The sequence below is a fragment of the Podarcis erhardii genome (assembly GCF_964252035.2).
Source record: "Podarcis erhardii genome assembly, chromosome: 2".
NCBI lineage: Eukaryota > Metazoa > Chordata > Lepidosauria > Squamata > Lacertidae > Podarcis > Podarcis erhardii.
In genome coordinates, this window is record NC_138498.1 from 107273711 (window position 1) to 107294870 (window position 21160).

The window sequence follows — 21160 nt, forward strand, 5'->3', positions numbered from 1 at the left end:
AGTGCTTTCATGTAAGGGCTTGGCCAGACTACTGAAATCAGGTATCCATAGTCTACAAAACCCTGCTGTTCCCAGGAATCCCCTAAGTTGTTTTCTTGTGGTAGGTTCCTTGATAAGGCAAATAGCTTCTTTCCTCTCTGGTCTCAATGCTCGTTGTTGGTGTGAGATGTCAAAGCCCAAATATTTGACCTTTTCTAAACATAACTGTGCCTTTTTCTGGGAAACTCGGTAGCCAGCTTCCCAGAGCAAGTGGAGCAGTTCCTCTGTCCCTTCTTTACAGGTATCAAAATCCTTTGCAGCTAGTATAAGATCATCCACATATTGCAGAACCACCTTTTCTCCCGGTGTTGAGGGGTAACTTGTTAGATCCCTCGCCAAGGCAGTGCCAAATAAAGTTGGGGAATTTTTGAATCCTTGGGGCAATCTTGTCCAGGTTAGCTGGCCTTTTGTTCCTGTCAAAGGGTCTTCCCACTGGAAGGCAAATATAGGTTGGCTCTGTGGTGCCAGCCGGCAACAGAAGAATGCATCTTTCAAGTCCAATACAGTAAAAAATGTTGCTTCTGGTGGGATCAAACTCAGCAAGGTATATGGGTTTGGTACATTTGGGTGCAAGGTCTCGATAGCCTGGTTTACGAGCCTCAAGTCCTGCACTGGCCTGTATTCATCTGTCCCAGGTTTTCGAACAGGCAAAAGGGGTGTGTTCCATTCTGATTGGCAAGGTTTAAGCAGACCATATTTTAATAGGCGGTCCAAATGTTTCTGGATGCCCTCCGCTGCTCGCCGGGGTAAGGGATATTGCTTTACAGATACAGGGGTAGCCATAGGTTTTAGGGTTACTACAATTGGAGCTATATTCTTAGCCATTCCTGGTGGGCTATTTTCGGCCCATACTCCTGGTGGCACCTGTAGAGTTCGGAGGAGCTTGTTTAATTCTGTATCCAATGTGGGTTGGACTTGCAAGGCTGACATTAGGCGCCATGATTGTTCCTTAGGTACTGAGAGGGTAATTATTCCTGCTGCTTTTGATGGCAGTTTCATTTCTGGACCTCGAGGAGTGAAAGTGATTTGGGCCTGCAATTTGGACAGCATATCTCTGCCTAAGAGAGGTATTGGACACTCAGGTATATACAAAAACTGATGGGTTAAACGATGTCCCCCAATCTGGCATTCCAAAGGTTGGAGGAAAGACCTCTTAGCTGACTGTCCAGTGGCACTTTTAATGATTACACTTTTGGATGCCTTTTTCTGCAATAGTTCTGGGAGTACTGAGTATTCAGCCCCAGTATCAATCATAAAGTCTATTAAATGGCTCCCTAATTGAATCGTGACCGTGGGCTCCTGGAAGCCTAACTTTATGGAGTCCGGTCGTTCCTAGTCTTGAGTAAAATCCTCTTCTGCCAGTCCAATGAAATTGTCTCTACTCCGTCCCTGTCCTGGTCTCTGATATCTTCCATCTCGGATCATTCCCCGTCCCCGTCCCTGGTTTCTTGGGCCGGAGCCTGGGCCTGGGCCTGGGCGTACTTCTTCCAACCTCAGGGGTTCAGGACACTCCCGCTTCCAGTGACCCTCCTTCTTGCAATTTGCACATTGATTCCTTCCCAGTGGTGGATTTCTTCCTCGCCCTCGCCCTCCATTTAAGGGGCGGTGGTCTTGCTTCACTGCTGTGGCTAGCATTACCATCTTTTCCTTCTGCCACTTCTTCTTCTCTTGCTTCTCAGCCTCATCCCTATTCCGATAAACTCGGCGTGCAATGGCCATAATTTGGCTCATCAGCATCCCTTCCCATCCTTCTGATTTCTGAATTTTCTTACGAATGTCAGAAGCGCACTGGGCCACAAATGTAGCAGTAATCATTCTACTGTTTTCAGGGGCTTCAGGGTCAAAAGGAGTCCATATACGATAGGCTTCTTGCAGCCTCTCTAAAAAGTCTCCCGGACTCTCATTTGGTTTTTGTTCTACTTCTGAGACTTTAGACATATTAGTGGGCTTCTGGCATGCCCTGCGGATACCTTGCACAAGTGTCTGGCGGTAGGTGGTGAGTCTGGCCAGGTGAATTACATTGTTTGGATCCCAATTAGGATCTTCCAAGGGAAAGTTATCTTGGAGATGACGGTCAATATTATAAATATTTCCCCCTCTGGCCTGCTCACGCAAATATATCTGTGCCTTTTCAATTATGTCTCTCCTTTCCTCAGTGGTGAACAGAGTATTCAGGAGCTGGCGGCAATCTGTCCAAGTAGGACTATGAGTATTTACTATTGAAGTCACCAAGTCCATCATAGCCTGAGGTTTTTCTGCAAAAGATGGGGTGTGTGTTTTCCAATTCATCAGATCTGTAGTTGTGAATGGAATATATTGCAGGGTCGAAGTTCGAGGTGGCCGTGGTCCGGGTTGCCCATTAACCAGCGCAGGCTCCTCAAGTGCATCAAATACTCTTCTAAGAGGGGCTACTACGTGACCTTTCTCTTCACTTTGCTCTAGGGGCCTCAAATCATAGGGGATGGTATCTGTCGCAAGGCGTTCTTTTAGCAGCTTTATACGCCTGGCTGTATTGCTTGCTGACCGAGCAAGGTCTCCCTGTAACTTCTGTAATATTTCTCTGGGACTTGGATGTACAGGGGTTTGGGGTGGGCAATCAGTTGTTCCACTAAAGGAGACTGTAGATGGAGGTCTATTAGGAGTCACAGGTGGAATAACCACTTCTGCTTGGGCTTTATTATAGGACTCCAATGCCTCCTGAAGATATTTATCATAATCTATCAAGGAATCAAACTCTGTGACTCCACTCCCATTATTCATTCCAGTTTCTTGCCTTGGGGTTACAACTGGTGGAGTGTTTGGATTAAGCTCCCTTCGATGTGGAGCATAGGGTGGAGGTGGAAGCACCTCTTCCTCTGGCCCCTCAAAAATGGGTTTGAGTTTATTTGGCAAGATTCCTTTCCTAGCTTCGGCTTTTACAGCCAATAATTTGCATCGTTTGACTTTGCATTCCCTTATCCATGGAGGATTTTTATTTAATGTGCTCAGCCAGGAATCTATATATGGAAATTGTTCTGGGCACCCTCCAGTTTCTTTGGCGATATCAGTCCAAAGTTTGCTCACTAAATTTATATCAAAAGTTCCCTGAGATGGCCATCCAGTATTTTGTTTTGGCCATTCCAGTTCACATAACGTTCTCAAGCGCTCTGGCGTCATTTTGACTCCATATGCCCCTGAGAAGGCTTTCTTAAAATTATTTAACATACACTCAAGAGGTGTATTTTCCCCCTTTGAACCCCCAACTCCCATTGTATGGCCCTGTGAAGTATCCACTCAGTCACTCACAGACGCGCTTTGTGGGTTTCCTTGCCTAGTGAAGTCGCCTTACTAGGAACCGAAGTACTGCCCACTCCACACTCAGGTCAGCTACAGATTGCTCTGTACTTTCTCACACATACAATGCGCTGGATACTTCACCACACTCTACCTCCCAATTTTTCCCTTTCCCTACACCAGATCACCATCTGATGTACCCAACCACCTAGCGTACTCAGTTTCCCCTTACTGAGACGCAGAAGTTTGATCAAGACTTCTCTTCCTCCTAATTAATTGGAGGGCCAAAAATCCCTTTGTGCACTTACCCTTGGTTGGTTCCCTGTTTCCCCCGATCCGTCGCCGCCAGTGAGCAGGGTATCAGACAGACGAGTCTTCTGCGTTCCCCTGGAAAAATTTACCAGTGCGCGCTTTGGGTAAGCAGTTGTCCTCTCTCTTGTACCCTGCCCAGTAGGGCGAAGGGGCTGCGTTCCAGCAGACCACTTATCCGAGTCACAGGGCACCATAAAATGTAGCACCCTGCTTGTGGTTAACGCTTAGCTGGAATGAAATATTCAACGCAGCAATAGAGAAATTAAAATAGTAATTTATTTGTCAGACAAATAAATAAGAGGCACAGTGGTACATGGTTACCAAGCTCTGGCCTGGCCTCCTGCCATTCTGGCCAGCACTTATATTCCCTTAATCCAGCCCCCTTTGCTCCTCCTGTGGCTGCCTCTGTCCAATCAGCCTGGTTGAAATTCCTATTGGCTGTTTGCTAGAACCAATCACAAAAAATACACCCACAAAAGATACACCCACTTCCTTGCCCTTATAAGGGAGACAAAGAGCTATATATATGACATATAAGTAATAATATATCTTACATGGAATCTTAATTACCAGCTCACCTCTTGCCCTTCTTGCCCTATTGCCTTCTAAAACAAATGTTTAATCTTACATTTTTATGTTCAACAGATGTCAAGGATCTTGAGTTTCACATCAACATTGAAAGATTTCCTTCATTTAATGTTTCTAAACAAATGCTTGACAACTATATATCAAGACTGCTTGGATGGCGTCTTCTGTCTGGCAGGGGGGGGGGCTAGGCTCATTTGCCCCTCTGGTCTCCTATTGCAATATGACTCTATGAAATAAGAATCTAGCATTCCTTAAATCCTTTGCATAATTACATTTAAGCCAATATATTTAAGCTAATATATTTCATACATTTATCATAGGTAGCCTCTTAAAAGAATAAAGCTTTTCAAAGTAAAAAGGAAGAAACTCAGTAAAACAGCTTTTAAAAGAAGCCTCTTCAGTTTAAGAAAGAATGGCTTTAGAAAAAGACTTCCCCAAAAATGCTCTCTTTCTTCTAGCTAAATGTTTTTCTTTCCATTTGCTCCTGGCCTTTCAACCTTAGAAAGAAGATCTGGCTCATTTTACTGGGAGGCACATTAGTATTATCTTACCCCATTCCTAATGGTGTTTTTTCAGCCTTGGGGCAGCATATGTAATTCTCCCTTTTTATGACTTTGAGAATTGTTTTTCTACTATAAATCAATGGGGCCCTCTTGTCTTAGGAGAATGGCCAAGGTTTTCTCTGCCTGGCATGAAACATTTGAAAATCCTTTTTTAAGCTCATTTTTAAATACAAGCCTTGATTGAAATATATAGAAGCTTTGATAAAAATGCAGGCTTATGGTTAGGTGCCTCACTACCATGCTTGGATTCATGCATGCAACCAATTATTATTTTTCTACTGATTAACTGCATAATATAACACTTTGGCATGTTCAAAGTGCTTTGCATGGATTATCTTGATCATATTTACCAAAACTATTAGTAGCAGTAGTAGTAGTAGTAATAGTATTACAAGTAAGGTAAAGGTAAAGGGACCCCTGACCATTAGGTCCAGTCGTGACCAACTCTGGGGTTGCGGTGCTCATCTTGCTTTATTGGCCGAGGGAGCTGGCATACAGCTTCCGGGTCATGTGGCCAGCATGACTAAGCCACTTCTGGCGAACCAGAGCAGTGCACGGAAACGCCATTTACCTTCCCGCCAGAGCGGTACCTATTTATCTACTTGCACTTTGATGTGCTTTCAAACTGCTAGGTTGGCAGGAGCAGGGACTGAGCAACGGGAGCTCACCCTGTCGCAGGGATTCGAACTGCTGACCTTCTGATCAGCAAGCCCTAGGCTGTGTGGTTTAACCCACAGCTCCACCCGCGTACCTTAAGTATTACAAGTACTGTACTACTAATATTGTTGCTGTTAACCCCATAATAGGGGCTGAAATTAAAGGATGATGGCCCATGCTTTCTTCTAGAAAAATATGTGCCAGAACTCACCATGAAGTTGTTACGATAAGTGCCACTTTTTATCAACTACAAATAGACGTGCCATGTTATAATAAAAATACTGCTCCCTTTCCCTTATGGGGGAATCTAAGAGCCCATATAGAGTCCTTAAGTAGGTTCTCTATTCGTAGGAGAAAATAACAGAGACCAACTAGAGAATACAGTGGTACCCCGGGTTACATATGCTTCAGGTTACAGACTCCGCTAACCCAGAAATATTACCTCGGGTTAAGAACTTTGCTTCAGGATGAAAACAGAAATCGTGCTCTGGCGGCGCGGCGGCAGCTGGAGGCCCCATTAGCTAAAGTGGTGCTTCAGGTTAAGAACAGTTTCAGGTTAAGTACGGACCTCCGGAACGAATTAAGTACTTAACCCGAGGTACCACTGTATTGAGAAGCAAGGCAGCTAGTAAGCCTGATCTTTATTGAACTGTTGCAACAAGATCTCACAACCACACGCAGGCAGGAGGGACCCAGAACAATGGTGCGCAAGCCCTTATATAGACTTTTGAAGTTGCCCACCCTGTAGCCAAAGACACCCCCCCCCCAAAAAAAACCATCATACATACATCACAGAAGGGGGCGGGCTACAGCAGAAATCCTGTCTGGCAAGATAATGATAATGGTCACTTGATTGTTTTACCTGGGCAGCCTGGCCATTCCTTTTGAGATGCTATATACCGTATTTTTCGCTCTATAAGACGCACCAGACCACAAGACGCACCTATTTTTATAGGGGGAAAACAAGAAAAAAAATATTCTGAATCTCAGAAGCCAGAAGAGCAAGAGGGATCGCTGCGCAGTGAAAGCAGCAATCCCTCTTGCTGTTCTGGCTTCTGGGATAGCTGCACAGCCTGCATTCGCTCCATAAGACGCACACACATTTCCCCTTACTTTTTAGGAGGGAAAAAGTGAGTCTTATAGAGCAAAAAATACGGTACTTAGTTCTTGAATCCAGGTCACAGGCTCACCCTGTTCATAAACAATACGCCCTTAAGATAGGCTTTGTGAGCAAAGAGGCAGTGGTGAGGTTTTCCCATTTCCTTCCTCACTGCAGAGAATTTTTGAGGTGGCTGGAAGAGTCAAAATGGCTTCGGAATTGTTCTGTACTACAGTGGTATCTCAGGTTACATACGTTTCAGGTTACAGACTCCGCTAACCCAGAAATAGTGCTTCAGGTTAAGAACTTTGCTTCAGGATGAGAACAGAAATTGTGCTCCGGCGGTGCGGCAGCAGCGGGAGGCCCCATTAGCTAAAGTGATGCTTTAGGTTAAGAACAGTTTCATGTAAAGAACGGACCTCTGGAACAAATTCAGTACTTAACCTGAGGTACCACTGTATTTCAGACATGTGGTGCCATTATTGCGTACCCTTGAGTACTGCACCGTTGGTGGCAAAGGCATATTTGAACCATTAATTTCTTGGTTTGATGGCCACTAAAATTTATGAAATGGTAGCCTGGTGATCCTTTTCCCTCCTAGAAAAGCTATTCTGAATGCAGCTACAAGAGGCAGAGTGCTTAACCCCTTCCCCACCAACTTGCTTCCTCCCAATCCTCTTCTGAAAAGGCCACATCCCCACCAGTCATCTGCAGCACATTTTAAGCATATGCCTTCCCTCAAAGAATCCTGGGTGTTAAGTTGTGGGTGAACATATCAGACGACACAGCGATTCTTCAAACAGTTCTTGTTTATTCACAGGCCAGAACAGAACTGAACTGAAGGGTTCAGCCAGCCTGCTTATATGGAGCTCCACTACAATGCAACAGTAACCACTTTCTGTAACTATCCAATCACTGAACGTCACTTTCAATCCCTTATTTGCATATGTGGACCTGAGTGAAAACTATCTACAATATCCCCCTACTGGCCCAGGGTGAGAACTTCAGTACATAACACCGGGAACTGTAGTTTTACCCTCTACAGTGCTTCCATTCCCAGCACTCTTAACAAACTACAGCTCCCAGGATTCTTTGTGCTTCAGATGTTCTTTTAAATAGATGGCGGGAATGTGCTCTCTTCCCCGCAGGGTTTCAAATGCTTGTTTGCAGTGCCAAACACATCACTGAAATCAACAAAGGAAAAGCCACTGCCCAAAAATTGCAGTGGGGAAAGGCTTAAGCATTCCAACCTTCCTCTCTTGTTCTCACTCAGACAGTCCTCAGCAGCTTTTCCAGCAGAAGATAGGCCATGTGGTTAAAATTGCATTTATGTATAACATGTTGGCAGTGCTATTTTTCTAGAAAAAGAGGTGCCACTGCCAGAACTCACCATAAACACCTCTCTTCTTATCTTATACAGTTGTACCTTGGAAGTCGAACAGAATCTGTTCCGGAAGTCCGTTCGACTTCCAAAACATTCAGAAACCAAAGTGTGGCTTCTGATTGGCTGCAGGAAGCTCCTGCCACCAGTCAGAAGCTGTGGAAGCCCCATCGGATGTTCGGCTTCCGAAAATCATTTGAAAACCGGAACACTCACTTCCAGGTTTCAATTGTTCGGGAGCCAATTTGTTTGGGAGCCAAGGCGTTCAAGCTCCAAGGTGTTCAAGATTCAATGTATAACTGTACAGTGGTAAAAACAAAACAAATTCCTTCCAGTAGCACCTTAAAGACCAACTAAGTCAGTTCTTGGTATGAGCTTTCGTGTGCATGCACACTTCTTCAGATACGGCTACCTATCTGTACAGTGGTACCTCTGGTTACAAACTTAATCCGTTTCGGAGGTCCGTTTGTAACCCAAAACCGCTCGCTAATGGCGCCTCCTGCTGCAGCCGCACTGCTAGCGCACAACTTCTACTCGCATCCCGGGGCAAAGGTCGCACAAGGGGCATCTACTTCCAGGTTAGCGGAGCTCATAACCCACAGCGTTCGGAAGGAAGACGGTACATAACACGAGGTTCCACTGTAATGGAGGTACCAGAACCGAGTTCCAGTGAGTTCCTGCTTTTAAAAAAAGCCCTACATGTTGGGTGGCTGATATTGAGTGGCTGTATTAGCACTACCTAATCCGATCAGAAGGTCGGCGGTTCGAATCCCCGCGATGGGGTGAGCTCCTGTTGCTCGGTCCCAGCTCCTGCCAACCTAGAAGTTCAAAAGCACGTCAAAGTGCAATTAGATAAATTGGTACCACTCTGGTGGGAAGGTAAACGGCGTTTCCGTGCGCTGCTCTGGTTCACCAGTAGCAGCTTAGTCATGCTGGCCACATGACCCGGAAGCTGTACGCTGGCTCCCTTGGCCAGTAAAGCGAGATGAGCCCCAGAGTTATCCGCAACAGGACCTAACGGTCAGGGGTTCCTTTACCTTTAATTTGCAATCTGTAAAGTAAATAAATTTTGACCAAAATGCGGGAGGCAATGGAAGACAGGAGTGCCTGGCGTGCTCTGGTCCATGGGGTCACAAAGAGTCAGACACGACTAAACGACTAAACAAAAGTAAATAAATAAATCTGGTAAGGGCTCCCTGTTGTGCACACCATAGCAATGTATGTAGCAGCTGCCACATAAAAGCAGTGCAGCCACTATACTTTGCTGGGAGTTGCAGCAATGTCCCAGCAAAAATGTTTCCAGGCACTCCTTGCATATTTGAAAATATATGTCATCATTTTTATTCTAACACCCTCCCCGCTCAAAGTTTAAGTACTACATAGAAAACTGCTTTTGTACCAGGTTGGACTATTTTATCCATCTTGCTCAATATTGTCTGCTTTGGCTGGCAGAAGCTCTCCTGATCTCCCTGATCCTTTTAGCTTGAGATCTCAGCTTGGGACTTTCTGCATCCAAAGCATCTGCTCTACAGCTGATCTACAGTCGTCCCCCCCCCCCCGCCCATCCCAGTGTAAATAATTCAGTATACAACATGTCACCTTTTCTAGAACACTTTTACATCTTCAAAGAGCTTCACAATCCTTAGCTTTTATCTCCCGCAACGGACAAGGAAGAAGGCTAAACCGAGGCAGTCTTTTGTCCGAGGTTACCCAGCAAACTAAGGGATGCGGGTGGCGCTGTGGGTTAAACCACAGAGCCTAGGACTTGCCACTCAGAAGGTCGGTGGTTCAAATCCCCGCGACAGGGTGAGCTCCCGTTGCTCGGTCCCTGCTCTTGCCCACCTAGCAGCTCGAAAGCACGTCCAAGTGCAAGTAGGTAAATATGTACCGCTCTGGCGGGAAGGTAAACGGCGTTTCCGTGCGCTGCTCTGGTTCGCCAAAAGAGGCTTAGTCATGCTGGCCACATGACCCAGAAGCTGTATCCCGGCTCCCTCGGCCAGTAAAGCGAGATGAGCGCCGCAACCCCAGAGTTGGCTACGACTGGACCTAATGTTCAGGGGTCCCTTTACCCAGCAAACTACGCAACTTAAAAATATTTCGAGACAGGCCCATGCAGGGCAGGGGGCAGCAGGGTACACACAGAGGACTAAATTGGCTGGGGGTCTCCACCAGGCTGCCATGCCAAGGATGCCCCATTCCTCCCAGCCAACCAGGGTCTTATTGAGCATATCGGCCAGCTGTCTGTATGCACTGTATGGCTTTGAAAGTAAAATCTGGATCTGCATTATTATGTACTAGTGTGTAGTGTCAGATCAGATTAGACAGTGGCACGGCTGTTGCACATCTTACAGACAAGACTTCTGCCTTGGGCTTCAGACAAGCTCTACATGGCCTGATTTGAGGCACATGCCAAAGGGAAAGGAAATCCTCACCTTTTTTATAACACATGTCAACTGCTTCTGGAATACATGAGACAGTAAGCGCGATCCACCGAAATCCCATGGCAACATGTGCAAAGATTATTGGACTAAAATACAGGGGTGTGAGTTGATCTTTGAAAGCTGTCTGGTTGGTAGGTTTCAAGTTGAGTTATTGTGTGTACAGTGGTACCTCGGGTTACATACGCTTCAGGTTACATACGCTTCAGGTTACAGACTCTGCTAAACCAGAAATAGTGCTTCAGGTTAAGAACTTTGCTTCAGGATGAGAACAGAAATCGTGCTCCGGCAGCGCAGTGGCAGCAGGAGGCCCCATTAGCTAAAGTAGTGCTTCAGGTTAAGAACAGTTTCAGGTTAAGAACGGACCTCAGGAACGAATTAAGTACTTAACCCGAGGTACCACTGTATGTCCTTTTTAATTAATAAAGTTATTTAAAATAATAATAATTTGAGGCAGCTTCACCCACCTCCAGCACAACCTGATGAACTGTATATATGTCGGTTTTAATTTCTATGCAAATTGATGTGGAAATATGCCTCTATGAGAGAGAGAGAAGACAGAGGAGGAGGAAGAGGATTCATAAAACCAACGTGTTAACCATCTTGGCTGCAAGTTTCATATTGGTTGCTCAACTTGTATTTGGCTGAGAGTCCATGTGCACCCTCTGACGTAAAGATTCAAACCATTTTACGCTTTCCTTTTTTTAATGAGGCGTCTCCTCCCGGATGTGAAATAATCAAGCAGTTCCTGGGAACTGGGAAGCATTGCCCTAAATACATGTTCATACCTTTCCTTGCCTCTCTGCATATTGATTTAAAATTCTCTGTGGGCAGGTGAATTTCAAATTAACGCTCCTGGCTGGCGGTTCCCTACACAGGAATATCACATACAGTGGTACTTCAGGTTAAGTACTTAATTTGTTCCGGAGGCCCGTACTTAACCTGAAACTGTTCTTAACCTGAAGCACCACTTTAGCTAATGGGGCCTCCCGCTGCCACCGCGCCACCGGAGCACGATTTCTGTTCTCATCCCGAAGCAAAGTTCTTAACCTGAAGCACTATTTCTGGGTTAGCGGAGCCTGTAACCTGAAGCGTATGTACCACTGTATATCAAAGAGTGCTTTTAAAATAGGGATATCATCACCAGTGCTCTTTTTTCTAAATGTTTAGGGGTACTCTCATTTTCCTACTCATATTCAAATACTGCCCCTCAATGAGGCCAAACTTAGATTCACAACATGTTTAGGGCTATGCGTACCCCTGCATCGTCCCCCCCCCCAAAAGCACTGGTAATTACTATGAGCATTTGTTAATTGCCACTACTCCATATAACATGTCCTAAAGCGATTCGCAATCATAAAAGCACACATAATGCAATGTTTAAAACATACATCGAAAAGATAAAAGAACATTTTACCAGGTTCTGTTTAGTTGTGTCTCTTGTTTCCATGGATTCAGGCCAGAATTATGGGGTTGTTTCTCAGACAGGACCTGGACTCGTTTTATGGAGGCAACAGGAGATTTATTTGCCGATCATCTAACAGCAAGCATCACCTTTTATAACTCTTCTCACGGTCCTCCTCAAGATTTCTCCTCCCATTTCCACCCCCTTTCCATACACACCCAAACCTCCAGGCTCTTTCTGGCCTTCACAACCTGCCTTTTTTTACACACATCCCTCCCATGACAGGAAGTCCTTGGAGATGAAATACGCCACATGCTGGTTCTATGTTATTACGCTATCAAAGAGATTTAATCTCGGCCACAAGTAGATCTTGCCTTAGTAATACTTTCTAATTTGCATTAGCAATACTACTTTATTTTTCTGCAACTTGCATGAGTCATACCGCTTTCTTTGTTTGCTAACCCTGGACTTAATCTTACGTATGCAACTGGGAACAGTGACCATAGCGCTATCAGATTCAGCAAATATTAGATCTGCAAATGGCGAAGAAAACCAAACACAATTGCGTTTGACTTCGAATGAGGAATCTTCGAAAGATGCGAGGGGATTGGCAAAAGGAAGCTGGAAGGCAAAGAACAGGCTCAAATCTTTCCAGAACGCCTGGGGGCTGTTCAAAACCACAATAAACAGAGTTCAGCTATACAGTGGTACCTCGGGTTAAGTACTTAATTCGTTCCAGAGGTCTGTTCTTAACCTGAAACTGTTCTTAACCTGAAGCACCACTTTAGCTAATGGGGCCTCCTGCTGCTGCCGCACCGCCAGAGCCCGATTTCTGTTCTTATTCTGAAGCAAAGTTCTTAACCTGAAGCACTATTTCTGGGTTAGTGGAGTGTGTAACCTGAAGCGTATGTAACCCAAGGTACCACTGTAATTTATACTGCAGATCGGGAAAGGGTAGCACCTAGGCCAAGGGGATTTCAGCATGGCTAACAAGGAGGGTCAAAGAAGCTATAAGAAGCAAGAAGGTTTCCTTTAGCGTTTTTATTCCTGTTTTTATTCAGTTATGGCATTTATCAATTGCCTTGCACAATAAAAAGTAAAATGGCTAGACAGGTTAAACTAGGACCCTAAAAGCAGTTTAAAACCTGGAAAAAAATTAAAACCCATAAAAAAATTAAAGAGAAAGAATTCTGTGCATATAAAGAATTGAGTACAAAAGCAACTAGAGGAGGAATAGAAAGAATTATCATTTGAGTACAGCAAAAGCAGCAAGGAACAGATATAACTAGAAAAACAAAAGACGTGTGGGGAGAAAAGTGATAAAATCTACCTTTTAAAAAGAGTGGGTGGGGAAAAGTAATTTGGTCTAAGAAACATCAAAGCATGTAACAGTCGATTAGATGCTGCTGCCTTCATCCCAGACTCTATAAAAAACTGTGTGTTAAACTAGTTGAAAAATCCCCTTAGTTTGTTTTCCAGCAACTTTTTCCACTTCTACTTAGAAAAGTAAAACTTATTGGAACCAATTTTAAATTCTACTTACCCATCAGAAAATTACTATCAGATGCCTACAATATTATCTGCAATGTGATGAGAGGGGATCCAATCTCATTAAAATCAATGTGGGAAATGGATTTGCACTGTGAAACTGATAACACAAACAGGCAACAAGCCTTTGCAATTATTTTGGGGAAAGGTATTTGAATACATTTTTTTCTATTAGGGGACACATAGCACAAGCTGACCCAAGGATAACTGTACTAAACCTTACTAACTTAGTTGGTCTCTAAGGTGCTACTGGAAGGATTTTATTTTATTTTATTTGTTTTATTTTATTTTATTTTGTTTCGACTACGGCAGACCAACACGGCTACCAACCTGTAACTTTACTAAATCTGTCTATAGATACCAATAATAATTTACTGTTTAATGAACCTACTAATCTTTCTCATGTCTGCAACAAGATACCTGTTAGTAGAATATTGGAAAACAGCTACAAACTTAACTCTAGAGGCATGGTAAGGCAGACCACAGATCACAACTCTTATGGAGAAACTAACAAAGTATATTAGGGCACTAAGAAGCACAAAGGCTGAAGATGATTTTGGAACAGTATAGTACATGTTTATTAATAACACTGAAAAGGACAGCGCTATCTCTTCCCCACCCACAGCTCGCTATGGAACAATCTGTTAAGACGGAGATTAGAAGACACTTCACTGATAACTCTTAAGATATTGTACAGACCAGCTCAATGTTTAAATGTATTGTTTACCATTGAATATGCATGGAATTTTTATTGAAGGTGGGGGGATATATGGGGATTGCTTGTTGTAAGTCTTTTCAGACACTGAGAAATGAAGTTAAGAAAAGAATCATTCAGTGGAGGGGAAAGCCCTCTCCTTAGTTTTATCTACTGTGGATTTCCACTGAATGAATCAGAATTGAGATTCAAGCGCCAGACCCCTGTTGCAGCCTGTGCCGCAAACACTTGCAAATCTGTAGAAGTCAGGACATGGGTCAGAGACACCAAACAGCCATACAGTGGTACCTCTGGTTAAGAACTTAATTCATTCTGGAGGTCCGTTCTTAACCTGAAACTGTTCTTAACCTGAGGTACCACTTTAGCTAATGGGGCCTCCTGCTGCCGCCGCGCCGCCGGAGCACGATTTCTGTTCTCATCCTGAAGCAAAGTTCTTAACCCGAGGTACTGTTTCAGGGTTAGCAGAGTCTGTAACCTAAAGCGTCTGTAACCCGAGGTACCACTGTATTGTGAATACAGTGGTACCTCTAGTCTCAGTAACTTCCTTGTCACATTTATTTTCCAGGTTGTACAGTCTGCACAAGGTCGGTATAGTTAAAGCCATGGTTTTCCCAGTAGTGCTGTATGGAAGTGAGAGCTGGACCATCAAGAAGGCTGATCGCCGAAGAATTGATGCTTTTGAATTATGGTGCTGGAGGAGACTCTTGAGAGTCCCATGGACTGCAAGGAGATCAAACGTATCCATTCTTAAGGAAATCAGCCCTGAGTGCTCACTGGAAGGACAGATCGTGAAGCTGAGGCTCCAATACTTTGGCCACCTCATGAGAAGAGAAGACTCCCTGGAAAAGACCCTGATGTTGGGAAAGATGGAGGGCACAAGGAGAAGGGGACGACAGAGGACAAGATGGTTGGACAGTGTTCTCGAAGCTACAAACATGAGTCTGACCAAACTGCAGGAGGCAGTGGAAGACAGGAGTGCCTGGCGTGCTCTGGTCCATGGGGTCACGAAGAGTCGGACACGACTAAACGACTAAACAACAACAACAGTCTGCACACAGTGACAATGATCACTTCATTTTTCACACGGGGAGGCATGTCTTACGAACTTAATTCATTCCGGAGGTCCGTTCTTAACCTGAAACTGTTCTTAACTAGAGGCGTGCTTTCGCTAATGGGGCCTCTTGCTGCCGCTGCGCTACCAACACATAATTTCCATTCTCATCCTGGGGCAAAGTTCTCCACTTGAGGTAACTCTTCCAGGTTAGTGGAGTTTGTACTTGAAGCGTTTGTAACTTGAGGTACCACTGTATGGTGGTACCTCTGGTTACGAACTTAATTTGTTCCGGAGGTCCGTTCTTAACCTGAAACCATTCTTAACCCAAGGCACCACTTTAGCTAATGGGGCCTCCTGCTGCTGCCACGCCGCCACACAATTTCTGTTCTCATCCTGAGGTAAAGTTCTTAACCCAAGGTACTTCTGAATTAGCAGCATCTTTAACCTGAAGCATCTGTATTTGTAACCCAAGGGACCACTGTAGTTTGTTACTTTGCCGCAGTGAGTGGGCAGTTCCCTAAGTAATAGAGGTGTGAGTATTATGCCTGCTGGATTGGCAATCCTTCATGTGTCAGGGAGAGGATATCCAGATTTGCACCCCCAGGACACCTGGAATTTCTTGTCTCCCCTTATCCTTTTGCATATTCCTCATCCAATTCAAATCCCCTCCTCCTTAATAAAATTCCTCCTTCGGAAAACTTTTATGAACTTCATGCTTTATAAGGTGGACGGTATTGGTTATCTCGAGTGTCTCTGTCCCTGAGGACCTTGGTTTTTTTTCATTTTTCTGTTGTTTGCTGCCAGCCTCCTATCCTCCTCACTGCCCTTGGAACTGCCTGTGTCATCCTCTAAAACTGCCACCAAGCTGCTGTTTGCATCTGTCTGTGTGGTTGCTGTCAGCACCTTGGAATCATGGGATGCTATCAAGATGGAATGGAAAATTCCCAGTCATCTCTCACCCCTGCAGAGCGTAACTTTCCTGCAACTTGCTTAAAGTCCTTTTTTTCTTTTTTCTTTTTTGCAATGTACCTGCACCGAGATCCTGGAAAGTTAGTACTTTCGCTCCTTCCCATTTCTGTTTTGGGCACTGCTTGGGCATTTCACATTTCTTTTTACAGCACACACCTGAAGAATTTTAGGCTTCTGGGATGTTACTAGTATCGGAAATGTCTGGGAAAACCTCTTTAAACCATGCCACTGAGGTGGTAATTAAATCCTGCCTTCCCCATATCTTCAAGGACGCCTCTCAGTCTCAGGTTACTTGTGTTATTTATGTTCTTCCACCGTAGGCAACCTGCCGTACGCAGATTCGCAGCAGAAGGCAGCAGATTCGCAGTGACTTTAGTAAAGGTCTCAATGGAAGTGTTGTACCTCAGTCCTATTGCTATTGTAGACTCTGCAGTCTTTTCAGAGGGGTCCTTTTAGAACTGTTGCAGACAGTGCTATTTTTCTAGAAAAAGAGGTACCGGAACTCATCATGAATGTCTCCCTTGTTCTCTCGTCATGGCAATTGCACCCACCTGAAAAGTGCCAGAACTGAGTAAGTTCCAGCTGGGAAAAAATGGCCCTGGTTGTAGCTCTCATGGGCTCCCAGTCCTCCCTCAGTAACATGTGCTATTATTCGTGCCGCAGTAGGGCTTGCTTCCATTTCAGAGTGGTCAGAAACATTCTCACTCAGTGCATGGTTTTAGCTGAGGATGCATAGCACCCCAAGATTCTTGGATCATTGCCCACCTGATCCACCTGCTTACCTGGCGGTTTTGTCACCTTGTACAACAATTCTTTAAAAGAAATACTGCAGCTGCGAGCGTGGCAGTTGGCTCACCTGTCATCTTGAATGATGACATCACAACTTCTCTCCCCCCCCCACTCCAATTTACCAGGTTTCTTGACCTTCTGCAGCTGAATGAGTTGGCTGCACCACATTTTTCTGACCAATAGGGCACATGTAAGGTAACCAGAAAATCAGAATAACTACCATTCAACAAGCATAAGATCCAAAGTATTATTAAATTTTGTCCCAATTTCCTACTGCTTGAAATATATCAAAATAAAATAATAATATTGTGGTACGGGAGCAATTATAAGTAGCTATTAGAGAATCAGCATGTTAAGCTTGATTAGAGTATCAGACATAGATTGGCGAGATCTGCCTCAAATTCCTCCTCACAGAGCTACTATCCTCAGCCCTCTTAGCAAACTACGGTACCCAGAATTCTTTGTGGGAACTCGTGTGCTTTGAATGTGCTTTGGACCCGATTTAAATGTATGGTGTAGATCCGTATTAAGAGTCTTTTTTGGAACCAATCTTGTTCTGTTCTTCAGCTTCTTTTTGCACAGGGGAGCAAATGTCTACAACACTTGTGACTACCTCAAGGAAGCTTTCTATGTAGGCAAGAGATCTACTCACCCCACAAACCTCCACTTTCTTTCCTATTGACAGTGGCATTCCTTAGGCCAGTGGGCATCCTTGGAATCTTGAGAAAGGGCACCCATCACAAGATGGCTGCTGTAGGGAATGGAGCAACACAAAATGGCTGCCACCTCTCAAAGAACAGAAAAATGTAGGGGGAAATGACATCTACGCCACTGCTGCGCTTGCTCAGTGAGAGCTCTTTGCGTCTCTCCTCTGTTCAGAATGGATAGGAAGGTGGCTATCCAACTGCAACATCCAATGAAATGTGTCCAGGCTTAATGGGGCATGTTCCAGTGTGAACAGGAACTGAGCAGAAGGCGCAAACATCCTCTCATTTGCACTGTGGATTTTGGAGAGGATATTTACTGAGACCTTTCACGGACCCTGGAGGTACTGGTGGGCACTCTTAGCACACCACACTGTTATCTGGCACTGCGAGGTCCTCAGCGCCTCCTGAAGACAGGACAATGCATGATTGAGGGTGGTTTCACCTCTAGCAGCTCGAGCCAACTGCCACCATCACACCCACCCCCTGCTAATTAAAAACAAAACCCAGGTGCAACGTTCTGCAATATTTTTCTTTATTTGGTACCCAAGTACATGGGGTGTGTGTGTGCTGAAACTCATTAGCTGGGAATGGGGTGGCGGCAGCAGTCTCTGGGGCACCCAGGCAGTTATAGGAAAAGGCAAGGGGGGTTATGAGCAAAGATGGAAACCCATCTACATGACTAAATGAGCAAGGGACAGCAGGCTGTGGTTGCGTCGATTGGGCAGTTGGGCTTTGGGCAGTGAGGCTACAGGGAACCAGACAGAGGGCCTTCTTGGTAGTGGCACCCGCCCTGTGGAACGCCCTCCCATCAGATGTCAAAGAGATAAACAACTACCTGACATTCAGAAGACATCTTAAGGCAGCCCTGTTCAGGGAAGTTTTTAATATTTAACGCTGTACTGTTTTTAACACTTGATTGGGAGCTGCCCAGAGTGGCTGGGGAAACTCAGCCAGATGGGCGGGGTATAAATAATAAATTATTATTATTATTATTATTATTATTAGTAGTAGTAGTAGTAGTAGTAGTAGTAGCATGTAGACGATTGATGTCTGTAGTGATGTGTGTGGGGTAGGTTGTCGAGCGTTTTGCAGTGGTGCCCCCCCAAAAAAGCTCAACAACTCTGGGCAATCTCCCCACAAAAAAGTGCAAGAACTCTGAGCAATTCCCCCCCCCAATTATTTTGTTGTGGTCCCCAAAAAATAGGGGTCGTTTTACACAGAAAAATACGGTAAGTACACATAGCATAATCTCTCAAAAGGGCTTGATTGGGAACTCTTAAGATGGGTGGAACGTGATGGGACCCCAAGTCTCACCATGAGCAGTTCTCTTACCCAACTCACATCTAACCAACTCAAGAAGATGGAGTCAGTCTGCCTGGTCACGATTCAGCGTTCATTCAAATCAGCAGGACTGCCCTGCATCTCTCAGTCTGAGCAAGCTAGGAAAGGTCTTTCTGAAAGGCACCAGTTGCCTCTCCCGTAAATCCCTCCCAAAAGGAGGGTTGCCCAAGTCTGCAGCTCCCAGTCCCTGTGGTTGCCAGCAGAGGGTCAGAAGGCACCCACAGAGGCTTTCACCCTGCTCAAATGGAGCCCTTGCCATCTCCCATCAGCTTGGCATGGTAGGGAGGGCAGAGAATCCCAAAGAGCACCATCTGCCTCTGCTTGAGCAGGGCACCCCTGAGCCCCCACCCCAAGCCCCCAGACATCGCTGCATGCAGGTGAACTCCTGGCCGCGTGTTCATTTCTTCTTTTTCTCCTGTGTGCTAGTAAACCAGGAGTCCAGCAGCTTCTTGCTGTAATACAGCTGCCAGCCGTGAACCTGCACGGCGACCACCACCAGCAAGTACATGACAGAGACGGCGGAGAAGCCAAAGATGAAGCGGTAGGCCTTGCCGTGGCGGTAGAGCTGCTGCGCCATCGGGAACATCTCCATGCTGCCATAGATGAGAGGCGCCACTGAGAAAAGGCCCGTGCTGATCATGGAGATGACCAGGTAGCTGATGTTGTTCCGCGGGAAGGAGAAGAGGCCGAAGAGCGAAGGGATGATGCTGAGCAGGTACGGGTACTCCCACTGGTAAGGCATGGCCACCTGGTCGTGGGGCAGCAGCTTGAAGTGAGCGACACACATCTGCGCTGCCACCAGAAGCCACAGCGCTATCTGCATGTAGATCAACTTCTTAATCTCCGACTTGAGGGACACACTGTGGGAAGCAGAGGGGAGGGAGGGGGCGGCAAGGGTGAGCAAGAGCCAGCACTAAAAGGTAATTTCAAATATGGTGGTGAGATAGTCAACCCCAAGACAAACGGGTGAAGAACTAGGCAGAATGGCATAGGCTATAAGCTACAAAAACCCAACAAACCCAAACCCAAAGCAGGGAGTTGATTTTCTGGATGTTAACCCCTACCATCTCAGACTGCAGAATTATTATACTATTGCTATTTATTAATATATGTACCACTTAATGCCAAAATAAGCTTCTAAGCAAAGCTTACTCTCTCTTATTGACCCCATTTTTTAGCACAGACAATAATCCAATGTAGCACAAAGTTTCATTTTTGTGTCACTTATTCTCATCTCAGATTCCCAGACATTGTTGCGATGCAACTGCCATCATCCCTGACTGCTGGCTGAGCTGGCTGGGGATAACATCCAGCAACATCCAGGGACCCAGCATTGACGGACGCTGCTCTACATCCTGAACCATGGGCCCTCAAGTGCTGTTGTACTACAGCTCCCATCATCCGTGACCACAGGCCATGATGACAAAGGCCGAAAGGATTTGGAGTCCAACACAGGCTGCTCTCGACCAATTGAGCAAAAGAATTCCGACTGTACTGGTCTGTGGCGATTGGGATGATCCTATTTTAAAGAACAGAGAATCGAATATTTTATGGGGGGTGCTGCTGATAATTTAATTCTAACATTCTGCAAGGAAGGTGCAGCTGCAATCCACCTGCCAGCTTCTTTTTTTAAGAACAAGTTTCCTGTGCCTTTAGCACAAGAAATCAAAATTCAGTAGAGGAAAACTTTTCCTAGTGCAGCTACTGTGATGGAGGAAGGCCTGGCTAGCTGAATCTCCAGCTGTGTGACACAGGCAGAGGAAAAACAAAACCAAACCTCATTAGTAGGTGGCCAACCCATCAACCTCTTCGCACAACACCAGGTCTCTCTCCCCCCCCCCCCCAGTCTTACTGCATAGTGATTTACCGGGCGATCTGCACAACGACGTTACATGCATTTAGCTTTCCCCCCACCCACACTTTTGAGCAAGAGGGCGGCGGCGAAGACGCAACGACGATGCCCGATAAGCGGACGGGGGGGGACCCCACGATGGCGAATGACTAAGGAGGGATGACAGCGGGAAGCTCCGGCAACGTGCACTGCTGCGGAGGCGGGGGAAGCAGCCTGGTTTCCCCCGCTGGGCGCGCGGCTTGCTGGCCCCCCCCCCGCGCGGCACCTCATTTGGTAGTGCTGTGCCACGCGCTCCCGGTGCCGGAAGTCGCTGCCGTCGGTTCCAGCGGCTCGAGGTCCCGCGCGGGACGCCATCTTTCACCAGGAGGGTTAGCGAACCCAAGTGCGCATGCGTCAACCCAAGGCCGTTCCCGTTCCCTTCGCGTCGGTG

The 21160-nt window shown here is 45.7% G+C and overlaps 2 protein-coding genes across 3 annotated transcripts in view; both read right to left on the reverse strand.

Moving 5' to 3' along the window:
• Nucleotides 1-11956, reverse strand: part of IL17RE (interleukin 17 receptor E) — a 61464-nt gene extending 49508 nt beyond the window's left edge. For both annotated transcript variants that reach the window (XM_081852697.1, XM_081852696.1), the window contains exon 1: nt 11768-11956. The gene's annotated coding sequence lies outside the window, so the exon portion shown is untranslated. The remainder of the gene's footprint in view (nt 1-11767) is intronic.
• A 6092-nt stretch (nt 11957-18048) lies between these two features.
• On the reverse strand, nt 18049-21146 carry JAGN1 (jagunal homolog 1). The gene is made up of 2 exons (XM_081854015.1): nt 20996-21146; nt 18049-19738 (listed from the first exon to the last, which is right to left on the reverse strand). The coding sequence occupies exons 1-2, from the start codon at nt 21082-21084 to the stop codon at nt 19276-19278; spliced, it is 552 nt and encodes a 183-aa protein (XP_081710141.1). The 5' UTR covers nt 21085-21146; the 3' UTR covers nt 18049-19275.
• Between the last annotated feature and the right edge of the window lie 14 nt (nt 21147-21160).